The following is a 12,282-nucleotide window of genomic DNA, read 5'->3' on the forward strand; positions in this document are numbered from 1 at the left end:
GTTTAAAAAGCCCAAAAAAACAAAAGCAACCCACTATCAAATTCCAATTATCTTTAAATGAATTCTTCACTCTTGAATTAGTTTTTGATGACTTCTTACCTTTTGTGACTTGACTGATTTGAATACAAAAAGAAATGAGCATCTCAGTGCAAGCATATATGGTTCAAATTCCATAGTCAAACAAATTATCTGAATTATCCAATATGTATCTGTATGCTCATCTCTATTAACTTATACAATCTGTTACATTCCTAGTAAAACACCTATATTCTGATGTATGCTGTTGGCATAATGTCTGAGATCCAGCAAAAACCCAACGATCAAGGAATGAATAAAATAACAAATAATACGTGTTCTAGTTTAACATCAATTTTTAAAGTCAAACCATCTTACAATTGAATGGGACTTCAGAAACCATCAAGTTCAATTTCATACCCACTCAGGAATCTTACACACCATTAAGAACAGGTGGTAACTCAGCAACTGTGAATTTAATATTTTTAAAAAGCAGCTTATTCAATGGATTTGAATAATTAGGTTTTTTATTTTTAATTAGGATTTTTTTTTCTAATTCTGAGAAAAGAAAATACGTCTTCTGCAGCCTTGGCCCCATCTCTACCCACTGGAGCAACACCGACTGATTTCTGTTTTGCAATATGGGTATATTAGCCAAATATTGCAAGACATTAATCTCTCTTTTATAATCTGAGCTACTTCTATTATGACAGAGTTTTTAGATACCTTTCTATCATTGGTTGACCTTTGAGTGTGTTCCAATATATTAACATCCTTATGGTTGAACTGAGTACCTTAGCAGTATTATCATTTTGATCTGGATCCCATACTAATTAATTATAGCTATAGTCTGCATATCTAGTGCCTGAAATAATGTAGAAGGTGACTATTTAATAGATACAATAAATTTCTTTATTCTTTCAGTTGATAAAATAATCTATATTGTCTTTAAAACACCATCTACATTATTCATATACTAAGATAAACTTTTAAATAATTGCAAATTTCCCATCTATATGTTTCTATACTTTTTAAAAAACAATGCTGTTGCTACATTTAAAATATATATTTTCAATATTCTTTTAATTTTCCCTTTATCTTCCTCATTTGTGCCCTTTAAATTAAAAAGCCCTCCTACAAAATATCTACTAAGGGAATAATCACCAACCCAATGAAATATATTTATGAAATTTAGAACATTACTGGTTATTACAGCAAAGATTAGTTGAATCCAAATGTTTAGGAACTTAATGACTAAAATTACAAACAGAACTTCTTCAGTGCCAAATCTAAGCCCAGGTCTACCGTATAATCTGCAAAATATGCACAAATCTAAATATGCACAAATAATCATCAATACATGAAATCTCTCTCAAGCTTAAATATTTATTATCTTAGTGAGATAAAAATTTTAAAAATATTCTTCATGCAATTAGGCTTCATTTGGAATATATTCTCTGACCTACCTTCAATATCAAAACAGAGAGAGTTGATGAAACTCCTGTGTGTGTCAATCTGTCGTACCAACATGGTACTATCTTCTCTCGTATCAACTTTCCATATGCGTATCACAGAATCATAGCATCCTGTGACAACCAGCTCTTTTACAGCTGGATGGAATTTAGCCGTGTAAACAAAAGTAGGATGAGGTAAAACTCTGAAAGTCTTTGTACTGTCTACTTCGTTTTTCCATATCCTGGAAAAGGATAAAAAGTTATATATTGCTTCTGAAAAGCACAAGTTTCTTTAAAAGTTTCCCTAAGAACCAATATAACCAATGGGACTTAGGTAAGCAAGTGACAACAACCAATGGCAAACTAAATTTAAACTTTATAACAATAAAAAGTAATGTGGATAATGTGATCATGTATTTGATGGCTGGGGTTCTTTAAATTTTGACCAAGTTATTTCTTACAGTTATCATCAAGATTAATGGTTAATTTGTCTACTAATTATAATCTATACTATAAAATGAAAGACTATATTTGTATTTAGATATGTCTGCCTTTTTAAGACCCATTTTTGACATTGATTACATATACATCAAATAGTTGGCAAAATATTGCATTTAGTACACTATATATATAAAAAATAAAATATAGAAAGAAACTTCAATGATTTCTCATTTAGGGTGTATATATTGCTTTTGCAAAGTGCTTCCTAGTGAGGGTTTAGAGAACAGGATACTCTATGAACGTTGTATTAGTAATGTCAAAGCCCAGATAATAAACATAGAGATCTCAAAGACTTAAAAGCCATAATGAAATTATTATATGAATACTTGAGTAAAACAAGATTAAAATAATTACATTTTGAGAGAAAACAGAGTATCTGAAATAAGCACTCACTTTGTGTTTAACACTCTCATTATCTCTTCCTCTATATAATAGATGGTTAAAAAAATAATGTTATTGTCATTGTATAATCTTGATGAAAGAGTAAACTCTATGGGTTAAACAGTTATGTTAGATACTCTGCATTTGTAATCAATGTGTAAAAATAGGCAAAATATAGCAACAGACAGGTGCTATATGAGGATGGAATAATAGATTTTTAAAAGCTTAAGTTATTACAATTAGAAAAATATATTAATCTTTTAATATGAAGATTCAGAATTCATCCTTTTAATTACTGTCTAAGAACTAAAGCAAATTAAGTCCATTAGAAAATTATCAATAAAAGAAAAAAATACAGTTGCTATTCAAGAATAACATTCTATGAGTTTTCTTAGCAGCTGCTCAAAATACAGGATATGATATTCAATTACAAAGAACTCAAAATAATAATGAAGGAAGTGAAAGAACATGTTTTAAAGTAAAAATAAACCACGTGCGTCACTACATAAACATCTTACCATAGGAATATTTTCAATGAACATATGTTACGTGAAATATAGTATTTATTGAAAGAAGAAAATCACCTAACTTGGAGTGAATAATAAGATTGTTAAAATTTAAAAACTTCAGGGCCGGCCAAGTGGCGTGATGGTTAAGAACTGGCTTGAGACACCAGAGGGTCCCGGTTCGGATCCCACATATGAGGGCCAATGACACTGCCCTCTACAGCTAAGATGCTGAACAACAGCTCAACCTGGAGCTGCCGTGAGTCGCCGGCGACGGCGTAGGCTGCAGCCCCTGCTGCAGTGGGTTGCCATGGGNTCACAGATGGTGGTTTTACTGAGCTGAACAACCACTTGAGGGTGGGGATGCACTGTTGGGGGCTTAAGCAACTGAAGTAACACTCACACAGATGCAAGTGTGCAAAAAAAACAAACAAAAAAAAAACCCTACCTAACAAGTGTCAAGTATACATTTGAGAAAGGTGCTGGCAGACTTAGTGTTTGTAAGACCTGTTAATGATTTCCTCCATATTTTTCTTGATCATATTCATGCTCAAACTAGAAAAGCCCTAATTTTGAAGCCCATGTCATGTACGGAGAGGAGTGCGTGCAATAGCACAGGGACACTTCACCTTAAGGGACAGATGAGTATAACTTAGGGACAGATGTCACCTTAAGGGACAGATGAGTATAACTTAGCATTTCTCACACTGCTGGTTGAAGATAACCAGTAAGAAACCACCGTCTCCAGGTTGTTTCAGGGCATTAGCTATAAAAAGACATTCTAGCTCATTTCCTAGCATTTTCTTTTTGACTGTTTCAAGTAACCACCAGCCTACAGATTTTCAGGGTAAATTTGCCTTTTGGTTACTATATTGAGGTAAAGAAACACATGATTTTTAACACAAATAATAGGCTGCATTGTAGAGTAAAATGATTGGAACTGGTGCTTTTGGGGCCTTGCCAATCCCTCAGGTGTATAGGTAATTAGAAAATTACTTTCAAAGAGTGTGAAATTAGGCTACAACAAAATCCCAAGTCATCATTCATTAATCTGATAGACAGATGAGAATGACTAAAAATAGAATAGGCTGTTAAACAGATCTGACAGACTCAATATACTTAAGTTCATGGAAATTCTTTTTCACTTACAGTGTCTTTTTTTTTTTCTCAGACAATTGTTATAATCTAAGAACAAAAAAATTGAAAAACAAAGGCACAGCATGTAAGACAAAACTATATCCATTTATATAAAACTCAGGTTTAATGATTTCACATAGAACAGCTTAATATACAAGCCATCTTAAAAACACTCTACTCTAAAAAATGAGATAATCCATTTGTTTCTGCCTATTTGGCACATTTCAAATGAAACAAATCGCAGAAATGAGTGAAAGTGGGTGATCAAAAGGTAAAAATAAAAAAAAGTGAAACAATTATGACATGTCAGAATCCCTCAGAATTACATAATTTTTAAAGACAGCATGGTTAAGAAAACACCGAGCACAATGATTTTAGAATGATACTGGACAAAGAGAAAAAGAATATGAATAGCAGAAAATATTAGTTATTATTTACAGAGGGTAATGTAATATAACATGTATTTTATTTTAGCATAAATTTCAGTAATGGATCACTGAAAGTCGTAGTGTAAATTAGGGCTCAAAAAAATTAAAGAAGCGGGCTGGCCAAGTGGTGCATTGGTTAAGAGTTGGCTTGGGACGCCAGCTCTGAGCAGCAGGGCACCGCTTCGGATCTCACATGAGGGCCAGTGATGCTGCGCCCTCTACAGCTAAGATGGTGAACAACAGCTGGAGCTGGGCTGCCGTGAGTCACCAGTGACGGCGTGAGCTGCCACGAGCCATCTTGAGCAGCTGTCCAATAGCCNAAAAAAAAAAAGTGTAAGGCTAAATTTATATAACATTTTGAACAAGATTTAAGCATAAAGTAACATATTTATCACAGAAATGTTGAAAACATATAAATCAGAATGAAACTAATTCTTTCACTGGCCAAGAGAATGAAATCACTATTTATCTTCTGGAGTATGTTTCCTAAGAATCTTTTTTCCCTGTGCATAGGTTTCAGTGAATTTTTAAAATAGCATGGTTGTAATCAAACCACACAAATAATTTTGTATTTCTTAAACCTAACATTCTTCATGAGGAGAAATATTTATTTAATAAATGCTAATCAAGCCAATTATAAGTCCCTCTCGAAAAAAGCAAATCAGCAAAGGTAACTGTGTGGAGCTGAGGAAAACTGAACAGGATCTAGCGCTTAGGGCAGATGCCCAGGAGGAGCTGGTGGCTACTTCCTGCTGAGGTGAGCTGGTTTTCATTATTAAACAAGAAGCAAGGGAAAGGATTAATGTCTCTAAGTCTAGAGGACTATGATAATGCTCTTTTATAGGAAAAAAAATCTCTAAAGATACAGAAATAATTTTTCTTTTTAACAGAGTTTCCTATATTATTTAAAGGCAATTTGAGAGAGGCTTTTTGGCCTCTGCTGACTTGTCTATCATAATGAGAAGTCTTCATCTAGGTACTACAAAGACAATTATAATTGTTCTAGTGCATAACAAATTTGAGCGCTTTCATAATTCAAATTATTACTGCTATCAACTGACCACATTGACCTAAAATTCCTCATNTCTGTAGAGATAATAAATACTTATGTGTATATACCTATATTTGTTGAAGTTAAATACCATTTATAAAAGCATCTTGAACAACTGCTAATAATATTGTTAGAATACATCCAAGGGAGAACAAGTAGTTACAAAAAAACTTAAATGAAACTTTAAAAAGTAGCTTTTACAATATTTTATTGTGGCACTTATTAAATAGGAAGGGGTAATTTTAAGACTGACATTCTGAAAAATGCAAATATTTGAGAACCTATAAAGCTCTTCAAACATAAGGTGCATATTCATTTATTTACTCCATACTATGAACTAAGCATCACTGTGTCCTGGCCTCTGCAGCCAGCTAACAGTGAAGGCAGAATCCCTGCCATCAAGAGCTTATATTCTCTGAAAATCTGAGTTGTTTCAATATCTTATCTGAAAGAATTAATTGAACAATATGCATAATTATCATTTAAAGGCAGTGAGAACTAGAAATATTATATATTGCATAAATAAAATACATTTAACAAAAATGTCTTCAAGAAAAGTTTTCACTACTACTTGTTCAGTCAGTCCTGGTATGACACATATTTGTGTCAGTCCCTTGATAAGCAAAACATAACTGAAGCATAAGAGTAGTTTAGTCACTTTATACCATTCTTTGTTTTTCTCGATGGCAAACATCAGACACAGTAAGTACTTGTCAAGTATACTAACCTGGCAGTGCCATCAGATGATGCAGTAAGGATATAGCGATCATCTTTTGACCAGCAAATATCATAAATGATATTGAGGTGGCCATACAATTGTCTCATGAAACGTCCAGAAGGTATTTCGTATACTAATGAAAATATTCAAAAATCGGTAAGTTTCCAGACTGAGGATCTTTAATACAGTAATATACAAATTCATGATTTATAATTTGTACATAAGGTAAACAGTGTTCATAAGAAAATCACCAATGATATTTTCAGTACAAAAAATTTCAAAATACACTTAAAAAAATTTTTACTTGCTTTAGACACAAGAATTTACACAAAATTTTATAATATGCTACAATTAACAATTATTCTCATCTATTCAAAGCACTTTTCCTAATAATCTTTGATAACCAATTAATTAATCAAATAATAAATAACATTTAAATTGCAATTCACATCAAAGATTCTATAATTTGGGCTTTCAAGAATAAGGTATTATTTTACCTGAAAATTAATTAAATTTCAACCAAAATTTTAATTATTTGAAATAATAAGAAATTTAAATTACACTATTGTCAGAAACAAATTCTAATGCTAAAATTATAGATATAGTAAGGGAATTGACAGAGAATCAATCTAACAAACAAGGTAGTATAGCATGGCTATGTTAATGTATACAATAAAATCATCTAAGCTAATGACTTAACAGAACAACAAACTTTTCAAGTCTCTACTTCCACCTAGTGGTCACACCAATTGCCCTTTAAACTACTGAGCAGTACACAAGTACTTCTGGCATAGCAAAACAAGGACCTCGGAAAATTTGCTCCCCCATAAAAGCAGTGAGAACACCGGCAAAAACTGTTAAAATTAACTTTTTTGTTGTTGTTGTTTAAGATATTTTATTGGGGAATTGGGGGAGGGGGAACAGATAAGTTGCTGTTGTTTTGTTCTTCAGTTTAGTTGTGGAGGATGTTGCTTCACTGGCCCAAACTGGCATCATTGCGCTATTCCCGGGTGAGGCAGATCAGTCACCGGCCTCTGGACGGCCGCTCACGCTGGCTGCCGGCTACACATGGTAGCTTATGGCAACCCACTGCAGCAGGGGACTGCAGCCTACGCCGTCACCAGCGACCCACAGCAGCCCAGCTCCAGGTTGAGCGGTTGTTCAGCATCTTAGCTGTAGAGGGCAGTGTCACTGGCCCTTATATGTGGGATCCGAACCGGGGCCCTCTGGCATCCCAAGCCAGTTTTTAACAAACGCGCCACTTGGCCGGCCCTGTTAAAATTAACTTTTCCAGAACTCTGAAATTAAACAAAGGCTTGCAACAACCTGAGGAAGATTTATTCAAGGAAAAGCTGAATCTCAGTAAGAACACTAAGCTTTGTGGTACTTTAACTTGCTTGTTCCCTCCCATTCCCCTCCCCCAAGCTCCAAAGTAGCCTGAAAAACCAACAGCTTTGCCTAGCCTAGTAGACAATGGAATGGGGCAGACGAGATCTGAAGCTCCCTAGAAGCCCCATCCCTGAGACTTATCACTATTAGACGTTCCGGGAGTTCCGTGGAAAGCTCTGTTTTCAGGGCTTGACTTTATCTGACCTCGCTCTGAGCCTGCTCTGTGTGAACAGTCCTAACCCTAGGGTGCATGTCAAAATAATCAATGGCATAGCTGTCTGAGTCAGTGAAACCAACTGTGGCTAAGAGAGGCAGACCAATAAGTTTAAAAGGAAAAAACTGGGAATGAGATGTCCAGAGGACTTTGAAAAACTCCAACATACTCCTGGGAATGAAGGACCTATGCTCCTGAAAGGCTGTGTGCATGCCGAGCAAGACCTGAAAGGTCCAGTCTCTCACCCTGGCTGCCCTGTGGAAGCTCTGTGCAAACAGGATGTGAAGGCTAAGGCTGAAGCATGAGAAGTGCATCCCAATATACATGCATACAGAGACCCTCCTCAAAGGGAGGCCCATTCACTCAAAGCATTTAGAAAAATCTTTCTCTAACCATTGGCTGACCACTAAGCTGACCGAGAGGAGGCTTCAGTGGCAACACGTGACAAAGGAAAAAGAGTACAGAGTAAGTCCAAGGACGTCACTAAACAAACAGAAACAACGTACCCCGGGTGTGTTAGTACAGTGGGGAGAAGGAGAGGGAGCTCATTTCCAGGGCTGCCACATTTTAATAGTTACTATACCCAGTTTTCAACATATACTTATGGAAATGTTGAAAAATAGTAAGGATAACCATACACAGGGAATAAAAGCAGTCAATAGAAACTGTCCATGAAGAATCCTAACATTGGTCTAACAAAGAAAGACTTTAAATTCGCTTTTATAAATATGTTCAAAGATCTAAAGAAAACTGTGTCTAAAGAACGAGGGTGTGAGATTTTTCTCATTAATAAAGAGACAGATATTATAAATAAAAAAGACCAAATACAAATTCTAAAGCTGCAAAGTACAATAACTGAGATAAACGAGTCACTAAAAAGGGCTTGACAGCAGATCCGAACTGGCAGAAGCATCAAGACTTGAAGACAGGTCAATTGAGATTATGCAGTCTAAGGAACAGCAAGGAAAAGAATGAAGAAAAACTAATAAAATTGAAGAGACCTGTGGGACACCATCAAATGTGCCAACATAGAAATGATGCGAGTCCTCGAACAAAAAATTGAAAGGGGTAGAAAAAACTTCTAAAGAAATAAAGACAAAAAACTTCCCAAATTTGTGAAAAACATTAATCTGCACATTCTACAATCTAAATAAAATTCCACTAGACATATCATAATCAACAATCAAAATTCAAAGACAGATTATTCTTCTGTTTTTTAAGATTTAAGAAGTAAGGCTAGGGCCGGCCGAATGGCGCGTTGATTAAGAACTGGCTTGGGACGNACAGCAACTTGTCTGTTCCCCATCTCCCAATTCCTCAATAAAAATATCTTTAAAAAATAAAAAATTTAAAAACTTCAGTTACTCACTAATAAATCTTACCATCATTTGAAATATTATATAATAGACACAAATGAAGCAACTGTATTTTTAAAACAGCTCAATTAAAATAGACCTAACATTTTAAAATAAAAATTAAGCTTTTTATGTAAAAATGGAACTAGTATCAATGGTGGCTTTAGTCACCCAATCTATGGTAGAATCCAAGATCAAAACAAAAGTATTAATGGATTTGGAAAAAAAATCAGGCTCATTATAGACAGCAAATAAGAAGGAAACACAAATTTGTAAAGACTAGATTACTGCACAGAAAAATATTATTAGAATTGGAAAAGAAAAAACATACCAAAGTTAAAACAGTATGTGTGAAGAACGGGTAGAGTGGGGACACATGGGGCTTTTTGGGAGCCACCACACTTAGAAGAAATTCTTTCTGATTATATGAAGAGCTGCTAATTTGGGGGAAAATATAGATTATACTGAAGATAACTAAAAAAAGAGATTTAGGTTAAACTCATATGGCAGAAAGCCAATCAGTAGGAAACAATTACTCAGGAGATGCTAATGATAACATGTGACAGTCATCCCGAGGAAGACAGGAGGAGAAGACATGAGCAGAAACCCATACTTCTGCCACTTTTTAGCATTAGCAACTCTAAGTCGCTTCCTTTTGACTTTAGCCTATTCATTGGAAGTATTCCTTACCTCTTTCAAAAACTTGTCTTTTTGGTTCTAGACACCATGTTTCTTTCTTCACTCAGTTAATCCTTCACAATAATATTTTTATGATGTAAAGAGTCCTACATAAATATCAATTTCAAAGCTATCTAAAGAAAAAAAGCATACTTTACTACAATATGTTATATGTTCTGTGGGGAAATCCAAAATGGCTTCAAGAAATGGTGAAATCTGAGTTGGGTTTTAAATGATGATTATGAGTCCACGAAGGCTCCCAAAAGGCACATAAATGTTTGTTGAATGAATCAGTTGGGCAGGAAGTGTAGCAGATGGGCATTTAAGCATTGGAAGAATAGGTAAGGTTACAGGGCATGGAGATGCCAAAGAAGAATCTAAGGGTATTGCAAAGAATTATATGGATGAGGCAGAATGTAAGGTCAATGAGGACATGCTTGTCATGCCATGCTAAGGAACTGGAATATTTTCCAAAGGCCGGCGGCAACCATATGTGTATATGTGTGAGTCTGTGTGTGTGTGTGTGTGTGTGTGTGTGTGTGTGTGTGTGTATATATTTTTTAAATCAAAGTACTATGAAAGATGGTTTTGGAAAGATCATTTTAGAACAGTAGAGGTGGAGGAGGATAGAGACTGAACACTGGGAAAGTTTAGCAGCAACAGTTTAAGCAAGAGACAACAAGGGCTTGAATTAAGGCAACAGCAGCGAGGATACAATAGTGAGCCTTTTAGGAGCGAGAATTAAAAGACTTTAGTACTACTTAGATGTGGGAAAAAAAATGGTGGAAAGAAGAAATGAGTACTGCTCTTGATTCCCAGCTTGGTAGACAGAGTGGGTAAGGATGTCATTAAAAATATATATAAGAAGACTAAAAGAGGACAACCAAATTTGGTGATTTTGATAAGTTTTGTTTTAGATTTGAGGTGCCACTGGGCAATCCAGACAGAAGTGTTCAATAGAAAGTCAAACCCATAAAAAAAGTGGGAGCTAGAAGTCATTTGCATATAAGTGAGATTAAAAACTGGGGAAGATGAGAGAGACCAGGAGAAGCACACCAAACCATGGAAGACATTCAAGTAAAGGATCTTGAGGATTAAACATCTATAGGGAATAGGCAAAGGAAAGACAATGAGAATTGATCGGAGTTGTAAAAGAAAACAAAAAGAGGTTGTCAGAAAACCATGAAGTGAAAATATTTTAAGACTGGTCAATAATTAATTACTGCAGTGAAGGCAAACAGGGTAATGGCTAAAACTGGCCAATGGATCTGAAAATTAGCAAAAAACTGCAAACCTTTTGAAAAAAATTTATATAGCATGGTGGGAGTAAAAGTCAGACTAATTGGAATGAAGCAAAGACAATATGTGCAGGATGCTCTTGATCATGTAGAAAGAAAAATATGCTAGTCTGGGAGGCAGAAACAGGTGAGAAAAAGATTTCTTTAAGATGAGGAGATTTGAGCATACAGGTGACCCTTGAACAACATGGGTTTGAACAGTGCAGGTCAATTTATATGCAGATATTTAAATGGTATTTTAAATTATATTTTCAATCTGTCATTAGAAATCCATGTATGCTGTGTGTCTAAAATGAGAGAACAAAATCAATACAGAGAAAGATACTAAAGGATCAAGAACTGTAGGAAGTAAAAGTAACAGAATTGTAGATTAAAGGACTAAGATTAAAAGCACAGGTCAAAGGTTAACCTTAAAGGTGTCTGTATCCATACTTCTTTGTTAAAAGAGATGGTCAAAGATAAACATAGGTAAACTTACAGATTATTAGGTGGGAAACCAGAGGAAAACACAGTAAGTTCATGTCTGGCTAAATTTCACTGTGAATTGAAAGCAGTTGTCTAATGAAAGTGGGAAGACTGATTCAGTATAAAGAACTCTGAAGCATGGTAAGGTCTGGATTTGCTGCAGGAGGAATGAGAAAAGACAGCCGAACAAAGATAGGTCAAAGGATTGCTCAGCAGAGAGGAGAACTCAGGTGATTTTCAGATTTACAAATCCATAGTTAGGCCTTAGCAAGTTTATATATTTTCTCTACTATATCCTGGCATCGAACAAAATGGCTATGTTCAAAGAACCAACAGACTACATAGATTCTTGAGGATACTGTTAAGAGGACTAATAGAAGGTTCCCAGCTAGACAGAGAGGGAAATCAATTGTCACCAGTTGCCATCTTTTTTATTTAACTATAAACAGTAATGATAACATCTTAATTAATTAGACATTTTATATTGACAAAAGAGTTGGTAAGATTCACAGAAGAAGGGACCCAGACACTAGAAGTGTCTGTTAAAAAGTATGCTTAAAGAGGGCCGAGTGGCGTGATGGTTAAGAACTGGCTTGGGACGACAGAGGGCCCCGGTTCGGATCCCACATATGAGGGCCAGTGACACTGCCCTCTACAGCTAAGATGCTGAACAACAGCTCAACCTGGAGCTG

The 12,282-nt window shown here is 35.2% G+C and overlaps 1 protein-coding gene across 1 annotated transcript in view; it reads right to left on the reverse strand.

Moving 5' to 3' along the window:
- Positions 1 to 12,282, reverse strand: part of AHI1 (Abelson helper integration site 1) — a 195,937-nt gene that overhangs the window by 134,038 nt on the left and 49,617 nt on the right. Inside the window, exons 13-15 of the mRNA XM_019648087.1 lie at positions 6,201 to 6,324; positions 1,482 to 1,711; positions 100 to 113 (exon numbers count right to left, since the gene is read on the reverse strand). Of these exons, the coding sequence (XP_019503632.1) occupies positions 100 to 113; positions 1,482 to 1,711; positions 6,201 to 6,324 (368 nt within the window). The remainder of the gene's footprint in view (positions 1 to 99; positions 114 to 1,481; positions 1,712 to 6,200; positions 6,325 to 12,282) is intronic.

This window comes from Hipposideros armiger, unplaced genomic scaffold, assembly GCF_001890085.2.
Source record: "Hipposideros armiger isolate ML-2016 unplaced genomic scaffold, ASM189008v1 scaffold_120, whole genome shotgun sequence".
In the NCBI taxonomy this organism is placed as follows: domain Eukaryota; kingdom Metazoa; phylum Chordata; class Mammalia; order Chiroptera; family Hipposideridae; genus Hipposideros; species Hipposideros armiger.